The sequence below is a fragment of the Falco peregrinus genome, chromosome 8, assembly GCF_023634155.1.
Source record: "Falco peregrinus isolate bFalPer1 chromosome 8, bFalPer1.pri, whole genome shotgun sequence".
Classification (NCBI taxonomy): domain Eukaryota; kingdom Metazoa; phylum Chordata; class Aves; order Falconiformes; family Falconidae; genus Falco; species Falco peregrinus.
Window position 1 is genome coordinate 62439857 of NC_073728.1, and position 24481 is coordinate 62464337.

Below are 24481 nucleotides of genomic sequence, written 5' to 3' on the forward strand. Positions count from 1 at the left end.
TCTGAATTCTTGTACTCGCACAGCTACCACATACAAGATACCATCAATGTTAACATGCAAGGAACTAACAGCTTTGACAGAACGAACTATATATGTAAAAATTAAACTGCTGACTACCACATGGCCCCATGTGGGCCCCACAGGCACTAAATGCAATCCAACTGCGTGTCTGTTTGGTACAGAGCCTTGATGAGTTCTTCAGCGATTGCATATTTGTGCAGGGCCCACAGGAGACAGAAAAGGTCAGGTATCTGCCTTCAAGAGCTGACACTTAACAGCCTCTAGTAACTACCCTCAGAAAATGAACAAATCCAACATATGCGTTTCAGTGATTTTACACAGAAGGGAAGAATAAGGTACAGCTATTAAACTGACAAGGAATTGCAGGGTCCACATTTTAGCTCTCCCTGCAGAATAAAACGATACAGTAAGTTATACGCAGATTATGTCCTGCACAGCAGTCAGGGATGCAAAGAAATCACAATTTCAACATTACTTTAGAGCACTAAAAATAATAATAATAAAAAAAAAAAAAGAGATGGCAACTATGGGAGACAGACATATCAAACACCACTCTGCAATCTGTTTTGAAGCGCTCATTATTTTTATTTTATTAACAACTGTCAACAAGAAATATTTTACTTTCTTCCAGGTCCTTACCTGCTCCTGTCAGATAAAATTATGCTGTGTTATATCAATTTTATTATTTGAGTCTCTAGTAGAGCAGTGTACTTGACTGAAAAGGTTGCATATTAAAGTAAGTTGCAGTGTTCAAGTTCAATAAAAAGAGCAAATTATTTCTTACCATCTCTATTTGCAGCTGAATTTAGCAGAGACTGTGTATTAGGTGGTCCTGCTATCAGTGTTGATGGCCTAATTAAAGGTGGACCACCAACTGGAGGAGGTCCTAAAGGTGGCCTTGCAGGAGGGTGGAGTGGAGTTAAAGGCTGAGTCACTGGTGGAGGTGCAGATCCTGTAAGGAGATTAATTTTTAGGAGGAGTTTATTCCAGCTGGAAAAGTCACAGATGTTTTGTTATGCAAACACACAAATCAAACTCTAAATATTCCTCTTATTCAAATGATAAACAGCATGAGATTCATAAATCCTAACATGCCTGTAGAAAGTTTCATAACTTCAGATTGTTTCGTCATGCTTTTCTCATACTGGGGCCCTGTAGCTATTATCCATGATCTCTTTCAGCTTTTTGTTGCTATTATTGGTAAGAATTTCAAGAGATAAAGAAAGCACCCCAACTTCAATTACTGAGTCTAGACTTCATATAGTACAGCCCCATATGAATGAACTAGGACAGATTCCTTTTGACAGGATGCTCATCTTCCATTTCAGTAATCTGATGCAAATCAGCAACGTATAGATTCTATAGCTACTAAAATTACTTAGGAGAAATATTTCACTTGGGAAAGCATCAGCAACGTGCGGTTTGAATAAACTTGCTGTACAAGCGAGAAGTGTTTTGCTCCAAAATGTTTAATCCTCCACGCTAAAAGTCACAGGAAAGTTCTTAATTGCTTCTATTTTAAAATTCTAGGACTTTCTCAAGCCAAGACATTTAGAAACCAAATTGTTTCCCTTCAAGTAATGCCAAACCCTAAGTGCACTTCTACCCCTTTGTTCCCTATTATTCCAGAGGCCAGTATAACTGCCCTTTAACTCTAGGAAGACACCAATGGTGTTTTAATATAAAAGTTAGCCTTTCAAAAGGTAAGGCTAAATTGTCCAGTACCACCAGGTCTCAACATGTAACAGAAGCCTGTAAGCCATACATGAAAGTATACTGATGAATTCCCCACTACACAAAATATGCAGGTTCATAACACAGTGAGGTCACATCTAAGGGAGCAAGGAAAGAAGAAAGCAAGAAAAAAATAAAATCACATCCAGTGAAGTTATCTGTTTGTTCATTTAGCGTTTTATACTGCAAAACTAATTAATAATTGCTATATGCAGGCAACACTATCACAAAACTTGGAAGAGATCCTGTGTCTAAGAGGCTGCCTACAGTTGGCCATGCAGGCAGGGAGCTGGCAGACCTTTGTTCTAAGAACGAGCGTGGTCACCAAATGAGCTAAATTGATTTTGAAAGTGATCATTGTTCTACAAAAAACTACCACGGAAATTGCTCAGGAGGATTCACCACTGAATGGATGTAAGAACTCTCTTATTCCAGACACTCACTCATTTCACATGCCATTTTCCAAAATTTCTCAGCATATTTCTCACTAACTCCAAAGTACTAATTGTTTATTCCAATAAACTCCTATGAATAGTTAAGCTTAAGACAGTTTGAACATCACACCAAAATTAGTCAGGCATGTAACAAAAAACTAGCATCAAGAAAAATCTCTAATGAGGCTAAAAGCACTTCACCCCCCAAAAAAAATTTGCTTAAACATTGAAAATATTTCTGTACATAACTCCTATTTGCATGTTCCAATACAAAAACTTCTGTAACAACAAGGCAGTTTGGCAAAGAGAAACGTGAGTATTAACTTTGTTTCCATAATAATCACAAGTTGCAAAACAGAGCTATTTAGTGTTAGAAAAGCTTTTCACCACTGCCTATACCAGCGAACAAGGAGCAGGAACAGAAGTCTCATGCTTTCACAGTACTTTCCGAAGACTGACAGTTATTATTAAATAGTGAAAATTACAAGTTTGGAGGGAGGAAGCTTTCCATTGAACAGGCCTCCATTTCAATGGGCAGAACACTTTGCAGTTTTCTTTCCAGGCTGTGCTCAACCTGAGGCTGTTCAGAGAAGTACCTGAATCAAGTGGTTAACAGAAAGGCTAACAAGCTTTACACTGCAAAAGATCACACTCGTTAAATAGGACTAGAGTTTTCAACCGTGAGGTCCAGATGTCCCCACTTGACTGAAAAACGCTGATGCTCCAACAGCCACCCCAAAAACGGTGGTGGTCAGAGAAAGAGCATTACCCACACAGCTTCCCAAAACAACAAGACACCGTTCAGGTGGTACCTGCTTGAGCCAACTGAAATGCCTGACCTGTGCACAGAGCTTCAAATTCTAATCCAAAGAAACCACCTCAGTATTTGTGACGTGCATTTTTTTGAAGTATCTGCTTTGATAATCTCATTCCACAAGCGTTCCATGTCGCTGCAGAGTTCATCCTGTATTCAGTTTTTAAAAAGGACACCGAGACCTGGACACTGGTACAATATCAAAAAGTTATTGTTACCTGGCTTCATAAAGCTGTTCTGAAGCGGAGGGCCTCCTGGAGAAGCAGCATATCGATAACTTCCTGGAGGATTTGTATTTCCTGATAATGACGATGGTGGCTGAGCTGACCCTGTCCCCGCCACATGAGCCAAATGGCTTGTTTGAGACCCAACTGGCTGACTCACAGGAGTCTGGCTGTACTGCCAGTTTGAAAGCACTGGTGGGCTGGCTCCAGGAGGAAAGTTACCAGCAGATGATACAGCAGCTGAGTTTTGCAATGCAGGCAGCAGCACTTGTGGAACAGGACCTGGCTGTTGTACTGGTGACCCAGAGAAAGGTGCCACTGGTGGTCTATTGAAAGTCTGCCCAGGTCCTTGATAATTGTTTAATTGAGAAACATTCTGAGAGCCACTATAGTTATACTGTCCAGAAGACTGATGTGGAGGAACCTTCGCCAGTGTCTGATGCGAATATGATCCTGGAACCGAAGGGCTGTATCCCTGGCCATCTGATGAATGCATCAGCTGATTTTGAACAGGACCTGGAAGAAAAAACACTACAAACTCTTTAGAAAGTCAGCATGGTGTGTCACTTCTGAAAATAAGAGATGTTCCTGGGAATCTCCTTCCTTAAGATTCTTCCCATCTTCCCTTTTTTTTTTTTTTTAACGGTTAGGTGTGACAGAAGTACTGCTGCAGTGGGCATGAATTTGGTAGTATTTTACTATCAACACTTAGATTTTTGTTTTGCTTTATAGTAGCCTTGCATCCACCAAGCATTCCAGTGTCTGAGCACAATCCATCCTCCTGGACTGAAATTCATATACAATACTATTTCTATCTTCAGAAACACCCAAAAGCAAGCTAAAGAGGAACGCTCTCCCACACAGCTGGCAGTAGTACAAGCAAGCAGACCGAAAGTGGAAGCATCCACTACCTAGTAACTCAGTTTCACTTGATAATTGACATCAATATAAACTTTAGCTTACTGCAAAGACTCGAACAGCCAGTTTCAGCATAGGTCACCGTGCTGTTTCTCAAGTGACAGAGTTAATCTATGAAAGTTTCTGCAGTTAATTTTAGTAAGAGGAATACTCATACACATACCGCTTGTGAGCAGCCAGCTGGTCATGAACATGGAATGAAGGGTAATTTTATTACAAAATAATTCACCTATCAGGAGACTAAACCATGACGGTTAGTTGTGCTTTTTATGTATTTGTTGACTGGTACAGCTGAACAAAGTTTTCTTCATTTGAATAAAAAAAGAATTTGAAAAAAGGTTAACAACTCTCTGAATAGCACTGGCAAGAGCATCATCATCAGATTTCTGCTTCACACAGGAACACAAAGAGACAGAATAACATGAGATTTCCAGTGCAGTAAGGCCTCAACCAAGGCAGTTACTACTACAGGTTGTTCCTACCATTGTCACAAAATGGACATTCTGAAGGGATACTGTAAGTGTTCCAAGTGAAATCCTTCTGAGCAGGACGCATCAGATAACGCATGCCACAGCCAGCCATGACTCCTTAAAAATTACTAAAATGCTTTCCAATGCTGAATTTTGCCAGTTGCATTTGTGGCTCCCCTCACCCCCTAAACACACAGTTTGAATACTGGAGACATTCCACATACACAGTTAAACATCTGAAAGGAGAAAAGATCCTCTTCATGGGTTTGAGTTAATACTGTTTTCTTTGCAACCCTGTACTATTTTCCAGATTTCCAGAATTAGTTAATTGGACAATTTTTTTGAACCTAGACAAACAAAAGCACCTGATTTTCCAGACCAGAAACGCCTGTAGCATTCAATACTTAAATTTTCGAAAACATGCCAGAGAGATTAGCTTGGAGAGTAGATATACATTTACCATACATGTTTATGTACTGGAAACAGCTGCCACCACAATGAAGTCACAGAATTTCATTTAACATTAAAACAAAGATGGCTGGTTTCCTATTGCAACATTCTTGTTTAATTTCAAAAGGCAACAAATTTCACATTTCCAAGTTAAAATAACTTTGAACTTGGCTATTTCTGAGAATAAATTAAGCTAAACGCAGAATGCATTGAAATACATAGTTAGGGCAAATACTGCACCAGTCATTGAGCTCCTCATTCCCTAGAAAGCCTTAGGCTACGGTTCACAGGCAGCTGTTACTTCACTGAATATCGTACATATCCACACTAAGAACATAGCCAAGGCAGCACTACAGTGCCAGTGATCTCATCCTCATTGCCTTTGTTATTTGTGCGTAAAAAGTACACACCATATTAGCCTCTTCCCATTTATCTCAATATGCTACTTATCATTCAGTTAGGAAATCCAGTTATACCCTACTGTCCTTACCACGTTGCTCATAAATCTCAGTAATTAATAATTCTCTAAAATCAATAGCGACTAAACAAAAAGCTTGCAAAGATGAAAATGCTAACGAGTATGACTCACCTCTGAAAATTACCTTGCAGTGTTTCAGATGTGTTTTCAACAATCGGTTTGCAAAATCCTTTGTAAATTAAACTTGCTAACTCTAAGAATGATGAATTCTTATGTGATGCCAAGTCTCCTGACTGCATCAGCATGTACACCGAGATAACAACATCACTATAAGCCATACGAAAAAACAAAGAACAAACACAAATTCATTTCATAACTTGATTATTCACCTTCAAGCATGACTCTCTAGCCCAGGCAGGAATCAGAGTACTTGGATTGCTCTCTTACACACTGTTTTCCCTGCTTGAGGGCTAAGTTTGAGGATAAAGCAATATAAGTGAGGTGAAATTCAAAACTGACCGACCTGGTATTTTCTATGGCACTTTGCTTTAAAGAGTAAAATCAAATTCACCGCAGCACAGTGTTCCTTATTTCAACTTTTATTTTTGAAGTCAGAAGCATAACAAAAAGTCTCGATGAACTATGCACAATTCATGTTTCCAAGACAAGCCTGCATAAAGCTGCTAAAGCAACAGCACTGAGGGGCACAAACCCTTTCCAAAAGGCTTCACAGTGCCCCAAAACTTCTCAGGACTTGCTGTTTTGCTGTTGCCAGGTATCCATCTAGACCTGACCTCTTTACTGAGGCTTATCAGAGAGCACAGAGGTTCTCCAGCCTTCCCCAAACACTGCTGCTGATTTTCTGCGCTGCTCCGTGAAGCCAAGAACCAACAAGAAATTCAGCGTAGACTGAAGAGCTAGGTCACCTGCATGGCAGCGACACAACCGACACTCAAAGACCACAGAGATGACAAGAAAGGACACCTACTTAATAGTGAAAGACAGCTCTGCAGGAACACACGGCCATTTAATGTTTCTAAGGGATCAGGAATGGCACCAGAATATATATGAACATTGCCTGATCATTTTATGAAATGAGGGGTCAAAATATTAGTGTGGGAGGCTAGGCTTCAAGTCACGTTTTTGGCCGTACATTCCACTGTCACCTACTCCAAGCCAGTTTAGTACATCGCTTTCACCAGGCACAACCTCACCAACCTCCAGGGAGGCACCAGGATAACGACACTGAAAAGCTACATCCCAACTGGACTGCCACAGGATCGGTCACCACCAGTGCCCACTTCAGCTCACTCCAACCCATTGGTTTCCAAACCCAACAGCTTCTAAAGCATCTCACAATCTCGAAGTGCCATGCTAAGGTGCCACATGAGGAGACCAAGACAGTTCTAAAGTAATTGCTTCTCCTTCTTGTTTGCACTTCAGATGTATTAATTGGAAAGCAAATTAGTAACCTGCAGCTAAATGAATATCGAATATTGGTCCTATTAAAAGAAAAACACAAATAAAGTAGAGGAAGGTTGTTGCTAAGCAACCCGATGCTCCATGTTAAACAATTTCCTGGTCAGCACACAGTGCTGCTGTGACAATTCACTGCCTTCTTGGACACGCGAGCTCAGAGAGTTACCTGCAAACAGTAAAGCGAGCAACAAGTTGAAAGCTCTCTAACAATTTATTGTTCTGTTGACAGCTTTCTTTCCTCACAGGCCACTGTAAGTACCGCAGTAGTGTCTCAATACCCTCTAGACTGTTTTAAAACGTAAAAAAACTTTTGCTTTTACTGCAAAGATCAAGGATCACAGCACTTTCTCAATATATCTCTATATTGTGAACAATACGAAGAACAGTCCATGCTTGAATATTCGCATTTATTCAAAAGGACAGCAACCCAAACCTTATCTCTAACATACCATAACAACTGTTTAATTTTATTACCTTTTATTTGCGTAACTCTAAATTTCAGTTCTTTATTTTTCATACACCTGACAGGTGGGTAGCCTGAAATTCCTCCTCCTTTGAGCGCCTCTCCAGAACTTTCATTATGTGCTTAATCTGACTACAGGGAAATCAGCAAACATAAAGCGGTGCCAGTCTGTAAATCATCCCACTCGATTACTCCATTAGCTAACATTCTCTTTGTACATTCTCTGCTTAGCCCGTGAGCTCTCCAGAACAGAGGCTGTCTCTTCAGACTGGATTCGTACGCTTCCCACTTTCTTGACCCTATAAGCAACTACACAGTTGTTTGTAAAATGTCATTTTGCAGATGACTTTGAGGAAAAGTAATAAGCATGCTCTGAAGGTGGAGGGGGAAGACAAGTCAAACCATTTAATTACTCATGCATAAAGCAGAAAAATCAAAAGATCTCATTATAACTGAATTGCTTATGATGCAGCACAACTACCGAGACACATAAGTGTATAATTAAGAAACCGAGTCCAGAGGATGCTGTCTGTATATGCGAAATCAGTAAATACTTCCAACAGCACAGATTTCTACGCATGCAAAGAAAACAGATACAGAGACAAGGCTGGCCTTGTATTTCTTCCTTCCTAGCTTACAAGGCTGGTGAGCAAGTTGTTCAGTTTCATCTCCAATATCTCGTTTAAAAAGGAAAAGATGTATTTTAAGGGGGAGAAAGTCACCGACTTTCCCAGGTGGCAGCACACAGGATAGTTTCGGGTTTAAGTGAATGACAAGATAAAAAAACACACCGGGCTGGGCGCAGCCCGCCCCCCCGCAGCGCTCACCAGTGCCACATGTACAGCCCGTCCAAAGGGCCAGAGGCTGGGCCGGCCGCAGGGCGGCGCGGAGGGGGGGGGCTCGGCGGGGCGCAGGGCTGGGGGCGTTGGGGGAGCCGGGGGTGCGCAGGGCTAGGAGCGGGGGCGGCCCGGGCGCCCCCCGCCCCGCATTCCGCCGCGCAGCCCCGCCGAAAGGCGCTGCGGTCCGTTGATAAGCCGAGACACGCACACAAAAATAACCGGGGGTGGTTTTGTCGGGGGGGGGGGGCGAAAAAAAAAAGACTGGGAGGGAAATCTATTTTGTCCGGTAAAGAGCTGTGCGCTTTGCTCAGCGCGACGCCGGGCAGGACGGGCTCCCGCCCGCAGCCCCCGTACCGCCGCCCCCGGCCCGGGCTGCCGCCGCCCGCACCGCGTCCCCGCACCGGCCGGCTGCCGCTCCCGCCAGGGTCGCAGGGGCAGGCGCTCACCACTACACACTTTTTTCCTGTGTGTTTTTTTGGTTTTTTTTCTTCAATTCACCTCCGCTTTCTCTCGGGACACCGGCTGTCCAGGATGCGGCGAGGGCACCGGACACAGACCTGTCCCCGGGGCCGCCACGGCCCCCCCGTCCCACCGCTCCGACGGGCTGTAACCCCGCCAGCCCAGTAGCCAGCCCGCGGCCAGCGGCTCCCCGAGCACCTCCTCCCCACCGCTCCGCCCGCGGGCACCGGCCCCTGCCCCGCCGCCCCGGGGAGGACAGGCCTCAGGCGGCCTAGGGAAGCGCGGGGGGTGGCAGCCGCCCCCCGTAGGCGCTCTCCCTGCGGCCCTCGCCCACCGCCACACTCACCGTTGCTGTAGGGCTGCTGGCCGGCACCGTTCTGGCTGGAGTAGCCGGCGGGAGGCCTAGCGGGCTGGGCCATGGCGGCGCGCTCGGCTCGGCTGGGCTCGGCTCGGCGGTGCCGCCCGTCTGGCGCCGCCCGGCCCAGCTCGGGGGAGGAGGAAAGGGCCGGCCCCGCACCGGAACTACCGGGCGGCGCGCGCAGGCGCATTGCGTACACGTGGCACTTCCGGGAGCGGCGCGCTGCGGCAGTGGGCGGAGCCTGGCGCCTTAAGGGGGCCGGGGCCGGGCCAGGCCGCGCTGCGGGTGGGCCCGCGGCGGGGAGGCGGCGCCGGGAGGGCCCCGCGGCCGTGGGCCGGGCGGAGCGCTGCGCCGAGCCCAGCTGCGCTGCCTGCGGACGCGGCCGGCCGGGCCCGGAAGAAGGCGCGCGGGGGCGGAGCGGGGCGCAGCCGCGGGGTGCGTGTGGGTGTCAGTGTCGGTGCCAGTGTCGGTGCCGGCGGAGCGCAGCGCCCGCACCTCAGGCTCGGCGGCGGCGGGTGAGTGTGGCGGGCGGTGAGGGCCGCCCCGGTCTTGCCCTGGGGACCTGCCGGAGGGGCTGGGCGGGCTCGGCAGTGCGCTGGGCCGCCCCCATGTCCCGCTGGGAGGCCTCCGGCCCGCGGCAGAGCATGCCTGGGGGTCCCTGCGGGCCTGGGGCGGCCGCGGCCTGCGTGGGCCCGTGGGCGGTGTGTTGGGGCTGGGCCTGCGGCGGGCGCCCCTTCCTGCGGCCGGGGGGCAGCGGGGCCGGGGGGAGGGGGGGCACCGGCCCGTGAACCTGCGGCGGGCCTTGGGCTGTCCGTTTGTGGCCCTGGCTGCATCTCAGCAGGGGTCTGCGGTGTGGGGGATGGTGGTGCAAGTATTGCCCCGTAGGCTGCGGCTGGCCCGTTCCGATCTGTACGGTGTTATTTTTGCTGTAATTAAGACTTCTAAACATTTTTACAGTCAGTCAGTTGCTGCAGTGGGCCCTGGGTCGGGCTGTGCTCTGACAGCAGGTTGCAGGGATCCAGGCTGTGGCTGGATGGCCACGTTAGGTGCCTTCGGAGCTCATGTGCCTGTTGCGGTGCCGTTTTCACAGATAAACTGCTGTTTCAGATGTGCTGAAGGTCTTTGCTAAACTTAAATAGGCTGTCTTGGAGCAAAAGATGTGATGTAACTAAACTTATCTGCCATGCAAAATGTAATCTACCTGGTTTCCTACCTAATTAGTAATGGACCAGTGTGACTTCTGGCATCTCAAAGATGACTTGCTATCAAAAACCTGATTAAAATACCTGAAGAAAATCTGTGCTGTTACCTCATTTTCAAACGCTGTCCCTTTCCTCAACTTTTAAAGTACTACATCAAAGTGCAGTTTTATGTCATGGAATGAGTTGTACTGTAGAAGGCAGATACTGGTTTATCCACAGAGTTTCCTAAGAAATTTTGATGCTTCTAGTTTGTGGTAACGTTTGGTGTTAAAATGATCATATGCAAAATTATAACTGTAAGTGATCATGTTTAGATCCTACCTGAAAAACCGCAAATACACCCTTAACAGTAGCCTTCAAGCTCTTGCTCGCAGGTTTTGTTTTCAGACTTAACTGGGACGCAGGGCTGGCACAGTTTGGTTGGACAGAGGTTTTTTTCCTGGCTGTCACTGGCAGTACCCGCCCAGGCACAGCTCAGTGTTGCTGCAAGAACTGTTCAGCTTGGGTGTTGCTGGCCTCTAATTATTCCATGAAGGCATTTAACGCTGTCTTTAAAAGACTGATATCCTCTCTTATCCAGAGTTTCACAGGCTTTGGTTGTAAGCGCTATTCTAACTGGTTGAGAAGAGAAATGATGAATTTTTAGAAAGATGCAGGTTGAAAGTAAGCGTGTGTGTATGTGTAAATAACACTTTTCAGAAAATATGAGAGTGAGTTTGCTTGCTAGTCCTTTGTCAGTGATGTTCCCTTTAGGAGGCTGGCTCAAGATGTTACCAAAGCCACTGGGTGGGAATTCTGCATCCCCATGGTGAGAAGTGGTCTCCAGTAAGCAAATCCATCTCCTTGGGCTATAGAGTAGCTTATAAGGCTCCACAACAGTTACCAAATGATACTTTGCTGCTGAAATAACGTTAGCCAGGGTTGTTAGAGATGTATTGAAGTGATAACCATCTGTTGATGATGTGATGCTAGAAAATTACTTTTCATATTTTTGTTAAGGAGAGGCAAGTTGGTGATGTCTGTAGAAATAGTTGGTATCAAAAGATTGTCTTGTGTCTGGTAGAACTGTTCGTTAAGAGCTTATGTCTACTTGCAACTGGCTATTTTCAAGGGAACCTTTGAAATAACTTTAAAATAGTATTTTTGTCTTCATCGTGGCTAGTGAACAGCAATTGCCAGAGTTTTCATTGTTCTGATCTCATGGTATTTTTAACATGAGCCTGAGAATTTGAGTCTGTGTGTATCGAGCAGGCTCTGCTCTCCCCTTAGTTCAGCATAGCTCTGTGACTTGGACGTGTTAGCAGCGTAATGACTCTTTGATACCGATGCAGAACCTTTGCAGCTTTTTAATGCTTTGATCTCATGCTGCTGTGAATTATGTAGTTGCTTTTCCTGTGTGATAAGAGTAGATTTAATATCTCTGTTCAGATATTACCAGTGTGCCTTTCCAATTAGCTGTCCATTTTTTCCTCATTTTAAAAGTATTTTCCTTTAGCTGCTGCCAGCTGATACAGAGCCTGTTCTGGGTGTATTTGGATAGCTGTGTTTCTAACGCCACTTTTCTTGTGGTGATGGAAATCTAGCCTGTATTAATGCTACTTCAGCTGTGTTTGCAGCATAATCGTGTTATTGCTTGAATGATTTGAATCTTGCCCCTTAAAGTCTTTTCTGTAATGCATAAATATTGTTTTTGTTTATCCATAAGTTTAATAGATGGAAAAGGTTAATACAACTAAGTGCTGTGAAGTTATTCTCACCTCAGTAATCTGAGCGCTTCTCTTACATCATACTGTTTGCCCTGATTTACAGGTTACTTGAGTCGATCATTTTTCTAAGCCCCATAGAGGCTTTTCTCGATCGGCATTTTGCTCAAGCAATAAATAAATCTGCTGACGTGTATGTTCTGCCATGTTTGCATATTCTTGACCTTTGCTTTTTAGCCATGCAAGGGACAGTTTCAGTCATGACGTTGTGTAACTGGGTGTTTATCCATTGACAAGTGTACTTGTATTCTTAAAATTTGTGCCTGTTGCAGCTGGTGAGCTGTTCAGAGTAACGTAGGATGTGGGTAAGGGTTTTGGGGTTAGTTGTGGAGAAACCAAGACTCCTAGGCTTTATCATTTGAACAGATGTTTCAGTCCAAGTAAACAGAATTAAAATATCTTTCCACAATATATCTGTTGTTGCGTGGAGGAGAAATTCTGTTTGTCATGAGTGTAATTGCTATGAGATGTGGATTTTGTTCTGCTTCTGACCTGTGTTTTGACTAGTGTGCTGTGCTCCAGGGTCAGAGCTGCCCTCAAGTCATCTCGTGGTGCCCCAGGCCACTGCTGCACCATTGGAACCAGTGCAGCAATGTAGCCTGCAGTGATGTGGATGTCTCTGCCAGCTGCACTTAGCTGTGCAGTCCAGTTTTCTGAGGACAGTAGGACTTCATTGTCCCCTGATATTAGCAGGGGTTGTGTGCTCCAGCAGGAATTAGCTAGCTAAATGCTTCTAAGGATATTGCCCTTTAGTCTTTCAGGAGGTTTTTGTGCTGGATACTAATTCACTGTGTCAAACTGGTGCTTTCAGCATGATTATCCTCATTTTAGATAATGAGGAAATTAAGGTGAAATCTGAGAAATTAATTGCTTGTGGCTGTGCAGTGAACCTAGTGATGTTTTTATTCTTGCACCCCAAAGCATCACTTTGGCAGTAGCAGCTGTTCCTCCTGAGCACTCAAGGTGTGCCTAGGTTTCCCCAACACCTCCGCTGTGACCACTGGTTCAGAAGCAGCCCTGCCCTTGGTGGCAGAGGGTTTTTTCTGGGGCAGGAACAACAGAATTCATCAGTCTGTGCAGTCCATCCTGGCCACTTGCTTCTTTTCCAGACATGAGCATAGCAGCCTTCCATTTTTTACCATACCACAGAGAAGGGGTATTTAGGGAGTAGCAGGGCTTCGTCCTGGCAGCAGGGTTTGTCCTGCCTGTGATGGTCAGCTGAAGTTGGCTGATGGTTGTATGGCACAACTAGAGCATTGGTTATAGTAATCCTGGCTGCTCTCAGCACTGCCTTCTGTTCTTGAATCTAGCTGAAGGAATTTGGTGGGAAGCATGATGTTCTAAAGTCCTTTTTTTAAACTTCAAAAAGTTTTGCATTTAAAGTTTAATTTGTGGCAGCCTGTGCAGGATAGCATAGGAAGACAGTCTTTTGAATGGCAATTCCAGTGCTTTGTGCGAAGTACTTGTTTCCCATTACAAGCCAAACAGGTTCTGTGCAGACAATAGAGGTATATTTGGTATCAAACCTCTCTGGATTTAACTTCACAAAACCTCATTGCCTCTGCTTCAAACCCCAGCAGCTCCCAAGGGTGGCTGGAGCACTGCCTCTGCACTGACATCCTTTATAGCCATCTCAAAAGTGCCACGTTTTCCCAGTTAAAAAGTTTATGTGAAGATCCCATTTGAAATCTTTAGTGGAACATCACATATCTCCACCAAATCGTACTTAAGATAAAATTATTTATATTTCTTGCAAAGACTTCTGTCTACATAGCATTTTCCAAGGGGAGGAAAGGTCTTTGTTGTTGAATCACAAGGTCTGGATTCTGCTTTCCATTTCTACACTAACTTTCTTAATGTGTTGTGGGGTCACTTAATTGGTCCCTGGGATGGCTTACCAAAACTAAACTGTTTATTTTTTTTAATCCAGACCTTTGGGTAAGTTTTTTTATCTGTAAATATCTTAAGTGTTTAGTGTGCTGTTCTGATGGATCTTAAATGCTCTATTTTTTTTGTTTATTTCAGACTCTAAGATTCAGCTATGTCCTTCATATTTGATTGGATTTACAGTGGCTTCAGTAGTGTATTACAGTTTTTAGGTAAGTTTTTATTGTTTGGAGTTTTTCCTTTCTGATATCCGTGTATAAAATGTCTGTTCATTTCTGTTATCTTCAAACGTAGTCGCTGGTTAAATAATAATATTTGCATTGGTGTATATTCAGCAATACTCAAACAAAGATTTCACTTATCAATATTGAGTATTTCTAAAGCATGCTCTCCACTCAATCTAACATTAATCTTTTAACCTGTTGAAAATACCACATTTTCCTTTATGAACATAATAGGTTTGATTTTTCTAATTGTACTACATTTAAGCTGGTGTAATTCAGTTGACTTGCAGAGTTTCTCATTATTTTTCTGTGCTGTAAAGAACCGAACTTGGTTATTTTAGTTCAGTTCTTTTACATGTGAGGATTTTACTTCAAAATCGAGGAGCTGTTTACAAAAAATCAGTGCTGGATATTGAAGCCTTTGCCCATGGTCAGCAGTGCATTATTTTGTGACTGGTGTCACTGAAATCAGTTTGAAACTTCACTGGTGTCTGCTGAAGAGCCTCTGGAAAGTATTCCCTGGCCAGAAGACTCTGCAGTCCATATTAATCCAAGGGGAAATATTATTTTGTGCAAAACAGGAGGGGGAAAAAACCCCAAACAAACCCCCAAAACAACCAGGAGGAAAAGGAATGTTAGGATACTAAAAAAAGGAACAGAAGTCGCAGATCATGTAGGTAAAAGGCACAATTTACAAGTTCAGAGGATTTTATTGAAGTAGATAAAAAGCATTTGAGATTAAGCAATCATGGCAAGCTGTGCCACCTACCTTTTATCAGTTGAAAGTTTAAACTTTTTCACTGAATGTTAGACCCTTGGCCTACTATCGAACTATTAGCCAGTGAAATTTTAACTAAATTGACTAATCTTTCTTATCTCCTCTCCCTTAGCTGAGCAGTGATTACTGCGCACAAGCCTGCTTTTCCATTTCTGTGCATGCAAAGTCTAATTCTGGTGAATGATTCTGGAGCTTGAAGTAGGAGGGAGAATTACTTTCAGTGTGTCCCTTTTTTTCTTTTCTAGAAGAAACACTTTCTCTTTGCGTTTTTATTTACATTTACAGTTGAAGAAGGCTGATTATAACATTTGGGAAACTCCCCACTGTTCCCTGTGCTGCCCCGTCAGCAGGCTGATAAGATCTTTCTATGAAGTACATCTTTGCACACATATACTGTTAGAATGCATAAAGAATCTTTTTATAGATATATAAACTCCGGTCTTGGTGTAGCTAATAGCTGAAGTATTGCTGCTTGTTTGTCTTGTGTTTCTATGGAAGACACCTGGGAAGTATGAAATGTTACAGAGAAAGCAGCGGCACCTGATTTGGGAGCAAAGGCCCCTGAATGTCCAGGCTGAGAGTAGCAAAAATATTATGGTTTTACTACGGTTTAGTAGAATTTTGTTTAACTTGTAAAGTGAACGTGAACTGGAGTTTCTCCTGTGACATAAACTAATATATGAAAATATTTGCCCACTTCTCCTTTCTCTGTAAACATTAATACTTTCTCCTCTACTCTGTAGTTTAATAGTTAGTATGTTCTTGGGCATGTGAGAGGGTGGGCTTGGGAAGTAAAGGTTGTTGTAGTTGAAAGAACTGTGAAGACACTTCATGTATCTGTGGTAATAAAGATCATTAATGCAACAAGCTGAGGAATACTACAGAATATTAATTCCTGCAAGTTACAGAATGTGTCCCGTTGGAATGCGATCCCAGAGATTAGCTTAAAGGCAGAGGTGAGCAAACAGCAGTGGTGTGAAGGCCGGCCAGGCCCGGGCATGTATGCCCTGTAGCACCGTGGCATCAGCGGGGCTGTCCAGGCAGCCACCTGTGCAACAGCATCACTTAAAATCCCACCAAATAAAACATGTATGAGAATAACACGTTTGGTAAGAAGAAAAAATGAGTGCTCCAGAAACTGGTGTTACTGGCTCCCTCTGCCCTCTATCCTCCTTGTGTAGGGAGACCGAGGCCAGCTGTCAACGCGCCCTTTGGGTGGCTAACATCAGCCTTTTGCCTGTGGCCTCAAGGCACAGCGCAGGTGCTGGTGCACGGTTTGCAGTGCGAGTTGTGCTTGCAGGAGAAGGTGCAGTTAAGTGTAGGGACCACAGACATGGGATGGTTGAGTTTAAACAGTAAAATCTGATTGCGTACTTCACAAAATGTTTCTGTATCATCACAGTGGTAGTAAAATAAACTTGTCTTCGGCATATTGCAATGTGCTGTAATACTATGACGTTATCTAGTCAAAGATCCTGGCAATGTTAAAACCTCCCACCTTGCAATATTTGGCTGTATTTTGCAATTCTTTTTGCATAGAAAGAAGAGAGAATTCTATTAGGAACATAGCTCAGTTTTACTTCTGAAGAAATGTGATTTCGGCATATACATATATGTATTTTCTCATTCTCTAAGTGTTCTGCCCTCTCTGGCACTCGTAAAGGCTGTGGAGTCAGCACTGGTTCCTGAGGAGATATGCAGCGCGTAGTATCCAGCCACAGGTCTTTGAAGAGGGAATAAGGGAAGATTTTATGCTTTAAAAAGGCAAAGTTAAGAGACTTACTTCTGTAGTTTTTTCAGTACAGAAGGTGATTTTTTAAAAAAAAAAAATTAATTTGTCTTTAAAATGTTTCACTTTGAATGTCGATCAGTTTGAAGCAGTGAAAAATAATCCTGGCATAGGATGTAGTGTTGGCAAGTTATAAGAGAGTTGCCCTTTGATCTCAAACTTAAGAAAATATGGTGTTCTTGTTTTGAACATCCTTCCTCTCCTTCACAGCAACTGTTCCATTTGCTGGGATTGCAAGTAGAGGTAAAAAAAAAAATATTGAAAAGGCATTTTTATAAAGATGACAATTGGTGAAAATAAAATTTCTTATCCCGGTTATGAAAGCATTATCACATGACAGTGAGTGTTTCAGAATTATCCTGATTGATGCCATTCAGGATATATCCATACAGTTTAGCTGGGAGTATGGGTGAATGTTACTTTTTGTCAAAATAATAATATGAACCAACATAAAAGAATTCATACATGTACTAATTATGAATGTTGATGTTGAAACCAATTTCTGTAATATACTGATTGAGGTCTGAACCTTCTTTTTGCCTCGAAGAAGTATTTTTGTTGTAATTTGAGGTAGTTGAAGAGAACGCCTTCTGTTCAGGTCCCTATTTCAGACCCTGCTGTTAGCACTGTACCTGCATGCTCCCCTCTCCACCACCTCTGAGCAAAACTATCCTTTTGCTGGGGCAGAGTAAGACACACTGGCAAAATTTTGTCCTGTTCTGCTGCGGTTTTCCTAAGATAACCTAAATGCAGTGACATGAGTCACACAGTTACATCAGTTGTGTACTTCTACCTCTCCTGCTAAGTGTCCTTTAAATTGCATGTGGTACACACAGCGCAGCAGGCACATGAGCAAGTGTGAATGTAGTTTGTACGAGCAGGAGAACATGGCTAAAGGGCACCGATAAAGTGCATGGAGGAGCTTGGCTGGTCTGTAGTTTGTACTATGACTGTAACACTTTGTTCCTGGGAGCAAAATCATCTCTAGCGCTAGAAATGAACTTGTACTGATTTAAGTGATTATTCACTAGGTCCTTCTTTGTTCTAGGACTGTACAAGAAATCAGGCAAACTAGTGTTTCTTGGACTGGACAATGCTGGAAAAACTACACTGCTGCACATGCTCAAAGATGACAGACTGGGACAACATGTCCCCACGTTACACCCCAGTAAGTTGATCTGATAGTTCTGTAGCTAGAAAGTATTTGAAGTGTTGCAGGAAAAGCAGGATCTGAGTATATATCATATGACCAACGGGGTAATAGGGAAGAAACAAAATAATTTCTGGGATTGCGATCTGTAGGTAGTTCAAGTAATGTCCAGGAAAATGTGTGTAGGATAGTTCAATGTGGAATATTTGAAATAAATTATTTTTCTTAAATTTATTTAAATTTAAAATAAAGAGGAGAGTAACGGGCATGGACCTGAGAGTCTAGATTACAGAAACTGTGGGAAATTGGGGCTTGCAGCGTTTGGGAGCAGCTTCTCTCTGTAACTGGAAAACTAGCATTTATATACGCTGCTTTGATTTTTTTTTATTATTATTATTATTTTATTTTTGGTTCAGAGGTTGTTGTGTAATTGTTATCCTGGTAGCCTTGCAGAAGAAAAAAAGTTCAACACAAGTTAAAAATTTGGATTGGTCAAGTCCAGTAAGGAGGTGGGAAATTAGGGAAAGACATGAAGAGGAGAAACCTTGAGCAGAGTTGTACATGAAATGCCCTCTTTGTGGCAAACCACGTGCCAGAGCCAACTGTTGTTTGTATAATGTGTAGGAATAAATAATACACGAATATGCTCTGCTGTTGTTAGCATGGTAGATATTTCACATGTGTTTTAATGGTTAATAACATCTTGTTGTTAAACAAACGTGTCATTGATTTTGAGAGAAAATTATGGTTCTTGATTTGCTTCTTGAATAACAAAATGCTGAAAAGAACCAAGAGAGAAGGTAAAATCTACATATTAGAAGGTTAGACCATTCCAGTGCACTACGTGATCTTCACAGACAACATAATTCTGTGTATTTTTAGCTTCAGAAGAGCTGACAATTGCTGGCATGACTTTCACTACCTTTGATCTGGGTGGACATGCTCAAGGTAAGAGAATAAATATATCAACACACTTCACTAAATTGAGTTGTTGTCTACAGTTCGTTTGTTTCGGATCAGAAATATGACCACGCTGCAGAGATTGACTTCCCGTACTCTCTTTGACAGCACGAAAAATGTCCACTGCTCTTTTGTCCATCTCCACTGCTTATCACAAACCCAAAATGATTTGGCAAGAGCTGCAGTAGAGTAGAAATTTTTGACTGGTATCTGTATTTTGAAGAGTATTCTGTACGTTGTATCACTTGCATTTACCTTTAAGCTTTATGCTTCCAACTTACCTTTGTTGACACAATTCTTTGGGAAACATTAAAAAGTTTCAATACATCAGTGTGCATTTGGGATATTGGTGAAACAGTAAAAGTAATGATTACTTCTGCTCCATTATTTCAAGCTTTGTAAAACATGAAATTACATCCTGAAGACTGGCAACATAAGCTAAGACTTAAAAAAAAGAAAGTCCCTGCTGCTTTTTACTGATGTGCCTCACTCTAAATTTTGGGGTAATTTCCTTTTGTTTTTAATTCACATCTTCCCTGTAGCTCGCAGAGTGTGGAAAAACTATCTGCCTGCAATTAATGGCATTGTGTTCTTGGTGGACTGTGCAGATCATGAAAGATTGCTTGAATCGAAAGAAGAACTTGATGTAAGTTTAAATAAGTTTTTGAAAGTTTTAACTTCAGTGTCTACAAAATAAGCTCAAATTCCAGTATCCAACAGTGCTCTGCTGCCACCTGGACATGAGTAGTAGCAATGTGACCTTCTGTGTTCTAAATTAATCTCTCCTCCTTTCTTCCTTCCTTTGTAGTCACTAATGACAGATGAAACTATTGCTAATGTGCCTATCCTAATTCTTGGTAACAAGATTGACAGACCTGAAGCCATCAGTGAAGAGAGGTTACGAGAGATGTTTGGTCTGTATGGCCAGACAACAGGAAAGGTAATACTTCTTTCTTTTTTGGGGTATGTGTATGTTTGGTTTTGGGGCATTTTTTTGTTGGGGAGTTTGCTTGCCTTACTTGTATGTTCACTAGAGCTATACACAATAAATGGGTTTTAACGTATAAAGTACTTGGTACGTAATAACCACATATGGAATGAACTCCAGAGTGTCTGTGTGTGCGTGTGTGTTAGATGCATCTCGACTGCATCTCTTCTACGTCATATTCAATGCTACATTTTTTCAGAGAGAACTTAATTGTACTTAGGATCATTTTGATACTTCAACTTTCCTATGCAGTATTTTTAAATGATTAGCAAGGTTTGAGAGGCTATAGTTATAGTGAGAAGCTAAGAGGAAACTGGGTGAAATCTTTCAGTACATGATTTTTCTCATTTGAAGTGTGGGCTTAGTACAGTTTGTTACTTAACATGCTTACCTGATGCTTAGAAATAGGTTTATACTATTGTACAAGTCTGAGTTTGTAGCTTGTGAGAGGGGGGAAAAAAAAGTTCCTACTGGCATCCATAGCAACAAGGCAGACTTCTATTATGGATCTTTGTGATACTTCTTAATTTTAAGTAAATACAGTGTAATACTCATAGGAGGTATTTGGATACAGGGCACTAGAAACAAGCTGCTTTGTTGTCCTTTGCCCTTGGAAAGACACCTCTGCAGCTGACAAAGCTGTTCCAGTGAGGCCTGTGTCCCAGCTCCCACCAGACGCCCAGCAGCATGGCTCTGCTGAGGAGGGCACCTGGCCTTGCAATTCCGTGTTTATTCACTCTTAAATGCTTCCCTTCAATGCCAGTCAGTTTAGGGTGAGCAGGAACAAATGTTTATCTTCTGGTTTTCTACTTGAGAGTTGCACAGGCTAGTTTTAGAATTGGTGTTAACGGGCTATAAACTGTTACTACTGTCTTCCCCCCTCCTTGTATCTTGCCCTGTTTTTTACAACACTGCACATAGTCTATGAAGTATGAATACCATTGTGAATCTCCAGTTGAGCCACAGCTTTATCGCTGCTGATCTTGTAAGCGACTTGCACTCTTGCTATGGTCAGTCCTACAACTGGTAGTAAATGCTGCTTTTATCTGGTTGTAAAGCTATTAGAAGTAGAGCAGGCATCTGTGACTGAAAACCAAGTGCAAGCTCTGAAATTCTCTGTCCACAGGCTTGCTGTTGCATTCTGGTTTCATGTACTTCACCCTCTCCAAATACGGATGCACATGAAAATAGGCTTTGTGTATTTCTCGAGTGACCCTGGTCTAATCTACACATTTTAGATGAGTTTATTTTCCAAAGTTCCAGTATCCAGCACAAGTTAAATAATGGCATTCCATAGAAATAAATGTCTATGTCAAGTAGCTGTCTCTTTACGATAGTGTAACTTGGAACCCTTCTGTCTCTCTGCAGGGCAGTATACCACTGAAAGAGCTGAACGCGAGGCCGTTAGAAGTGTTCATGTGCAGTGTGCTAAAGAGACAAGGCTACGGAGAAGGCTTCCGCTGGATGGCACAGTACATTGATTAATGCCAAAATCACATCAGTACATTCTGTCCCATGTCTGAATATTAAGTCTGCTCCTTATTTGATCACTCAGTGTACGTAACTTGAATTCATTTGACTGTTTAGTTATAAAAATACACTTTTAGCTAATTATATCATGTATGCTAAATTGTTAAGTGTGAGGACTGAGAAATTATTTCAAGTGAGTTTGTAAGTTTAAGTACCACAGCCTGTGCGCTTTCTAATCCCATACAACATCTTTTTGCAGCTTTTAATTTAACAAGTCTTCGGCACCATTTTTGGTCAGAGCAACTTTCCAGTATAGTATGTCTGAATGCACTTTTTAACAGCTAAAAACTACGAACATGTGAAAATATTTAATGCTTATGTTAAATTTTTTTATGTACTTTTTTGAAACTGGTTTTATAACTTTAGAGTATATAACCATCTTTCAAGGTATAATAAATAATTTAGCTGATGGATAATTGCATGATGCCTTACGGTTTTCAATAATACACTTTCTTATGCAACGTCATGCAATAAATTTAAATCCAGTTTTTGGCAACTGTAATGGAAAATGTTTCATTTTAATGTGTCTTAATTAGTGAGGCTGCCTGATGATCTGAATATGTGGGATGTTTTCCTGAAACACAGAAGGCTACAAAGTAGTTTCATTGTATGTTAGAGTAAGGTGTTGTTTTTTCAGACTACCAAATTGCATTTATTATAGGATTTTGTATTAGTAAAAGAAAAGTGTAATCCAATGCCCTTATAACCACCACCTTTAAAAAGTACAAATAATGTAAATCAGCTTGCTGATGTAAATCTTGAACTACTGTCAAAAGTGGTCTTACTCTACTGGTCTTTTGAATGAAACCCCTGAAGTGACACAGGAAGTAACAGGGTTTTTTCGGAAGAAATTAAGACTACCATTGCACTAAATATTCTGTTCCTAATTTGATTAGGTCTGTTAGAAGATTTGCCTGTGAAATTGCCAGGAAAAAAAAAACATTGCCATTGCTGCTTGTGAAAATTTATCAGCCCACACCCAATCGGCCAGTTTTATTTTTGGTGTTTTGAATTGGGACAAGATGGATTGTTTTCTGTGGTTTTGCCCTGAAACCTAGCCGGTGTGGCAGCTAGCTGCTGACTGCCCAGGTGGGTTATTTCTGGGGTAACATTTGGTTATCTGCAGTCCTTGTTTCCAGACTTCTGTTTTTCTCCATCTTTGAGTGCGTTAGTTCCCTGAAGAGAAAGCAGGTTATTTTCAAAGAGGGGGTATTGATGTGCATGTGTCTGTCAACATCTTGTGAATGCTGGCTGACGCTGGCATGGAGCTGTGGTTGGTGCTTCTGTGTGCTGGGGATATTTTGCGCTAACCTGTTGGATGCAGGTAGGGTTTCAGCCCTGGACTCACAGTTTCACCCGATGGGTTTGAGTTTTGCTGTGTGGTTTGTTTTTCCCTTGCAGCAGTTTGTACTGGTACAAGTGTTTTTACTGAATCCCTTTTACTCGCCCTTGTAGGTCTTCTCCAAAATACTTTAGGCCTTACATTTCCAATATCCATGACAGCAAATGTATTTCTGACTGGTTTGATTTCATAAACACCTTTCTCTCTTGACCTGCTGGGCTTGAGTCTCAGATTTAAAGCCTATAGGCTTATAGCAAATAAATGAGACTTATTCCTTGCCCAGATCTGAACTTCTGTGATTGAATATTGATGATCAGTTCCCCACAGCCCTAGATTGCGCATCTGAATAAGATGAATAATTCAGAACCTAACTAATGTAAATTGTAACTGAAGTTTATTACTGCACGATCATTGCAAAATGTTAAGCCTAGTTTGTGCATGGTGAAGTTCAGAGTGATGGTATCGGATAGCTTTTCCAAATCACCAACATAAGAGAATTCTGCATTTAAACTAGTGCTCAGCTTTAGAGTAGTGTCTCTGTTGCATAAATCAAAACTGGAGGTAAGAGGTGGCCTCTCACCAGTGTGTAGACAACATGTGAGTCCTTACTACCGACAGCTGTTACATAGGGGATGTGCCTCTATTTTTTTTTTCCTCTAGCTCTTTTCTGATGATGGTTATAATGCAGAGAACGACAGCTATCAGTAGATGGTGTAAATATTAAAACCACTGCTTGCAGAGTCACGTTGGGGTGTTGATGTGGGAGGCTTGGGGCTGTGGTGCCTGTGCTTATGGAAATGAAGCTGGAGGTGGAGGTGTTCTGCTGCGCTTCCACAGGCTGAGCCATTACGTGGGCACTGAGAGGTCCTCTTCGCCTGCTCGTCCAGCCAACTGTGAATAACCTGAGCAGTAAGGAAAGGGATGATAGTGTTAAGAATTAAAAAAGGAAGGTGGTACTGCTTTAACAGTGTGTGTTAATTCTTCGTATTATGGAAATACTCAGATTTCATGTTTCCTGCTGTAGGATGCTAGTTTAAATGTGGTTGTAATAAGGGCATGAAGAAATCTGGACCTTGTGTTTATCCACCCTGGGTATTGTAATGGTTCCTGTTGTGGGAATCACTGGTCAACACTCGGTTAAATACACAAACAATCTTGCTCTGTTTCATTTCATTCAGTAGAGGAAGTATCTTTCTTCTGATGTTTACGTTTTGTTGTGCACATGAATGTGAATGGGTGTTGTGTGTCTTTGTGTGAAGACTTCATTTATAGACAAATACTCCAATAAGAGTGTTTTTCTGGTGGTTTTCATCTCCACATCTCCCTGGTCATTTATTCTTGGAGTTTGCTTGTTCCTATGATTGTGACCAGTCTTACTTTAAGTTAAAAAAAAAAAAAAACAAACCCAAAATGAAACAAAAAAAAAAAAACAAACCCAAAATGAAACAAAAAAAAAAAAACCAACAAGAAGCAACATTCATATTTGGGTCAGACTTCTATGAATTTTTTTTTCCACTCTTGACTATGCAGATTTCAATTAAACATCACTTTAAAGAATGTGAAAAAGAAAATTCATTAATAAAGATGTTATTTATGAAGCGTCTCATTCTGTTTTTACATTGCAACAGTTCTTTAAGGGAAATGAATGAAGATTTCTAAGATACTAATAACTACTTCTGACAAAGTGCCCTGTATTTCACTGCAGTGGCCCCATATGCTAGCATCTATGGTTGACTAAGATTTATTTAGCTTGTATTCAATTAAACTTGGGGGTTAGTATGTGTTGT

The 24481-nt window shown here is 42.3% G+C and overlaps 2 protein-coding genes across 4 annotated transcripts in view; one reads left to right on the forward strand and one right to left on the reverse strand.

Moving 5' to 3' along the window:
• Positions 1-9241, reverse strand: part of SEC24A (SEC24 homolog A, COPII coat complex component) — a 26321-nt gene extending 17080 nt beyond the window's left edge. For 2 of the 3 annotated variants that reach the window (XR_008748611.1, XM_055813137.1), the window contains exons 1-3: positions 9070-9241; positions 3222-3758; positions 806-973 (exon numbers count right to left, since the gene is read on the reverse strand). Coding sequence is in view for 2 of the 3 variants with exons in the window: in XM_055813137.1 (XP_055669112.1) it covers positions 806-973; positions 3222-3758; positions 9070-9142 (778 nt within the window). In the remaining variant the exon portion in view is untranslated. The remainder of the gene's footprint in view (positions 1-805; positions 974-3221; positions 3759-9069) is intronic. The other variant, XM_055813138.1, reaches the window with a different exon arrangement.
• Positions 9242-9352: 111 nt separating this feature from the next.
• On the forward strand, positions 9353-24292 carry SAR1B (secretion associated Ras related GTPase 1B). The gene is made up of 7 exons (XM_055813140.1): positions 9353-9596; positions 14072-14145; positions 17773-17892; positions 18757-18822; positions 19377-19480; positions 19643-19774; positions 21191-24292. Exons 2-7 carry the CDS (start codon positions 14088-14090, stop codon positions 21305-21307), a joined length of 597 nt encoding a protein of 198 aa, XP_055669115.1. The 5' UTR covers positions 9353-9596; positions 14072-14087; the 3' UTR covers positions 21308-24292.
• The last annotated feature ends 189 nt before the right edge of the window (positions 24293-24481 follow it).

Coding starts and splice junctions, on each gene's coding strand:
- SAR1B (XM_055813140.1), top strand. CDS start 14,088: ATGTCCTTCATATTTGATTGGATTTACAGTGGCTTCAGTAGTGTATTA. Junction 14,146..17,772: donor TAGTGTATTACAGTTTTTAG/GTAAGTTTTTAT, acceptor TCTTTGTTCTAG/GACTGTACAAGAAATCAGGC. Junction 18,823..19,376: donor TCTGGGTGGACATGCTCAAG/GTAAGAGAATAA, acceptor TCTTCCCTGTAG/CTCGCAGAGTGTGGAAAAAC.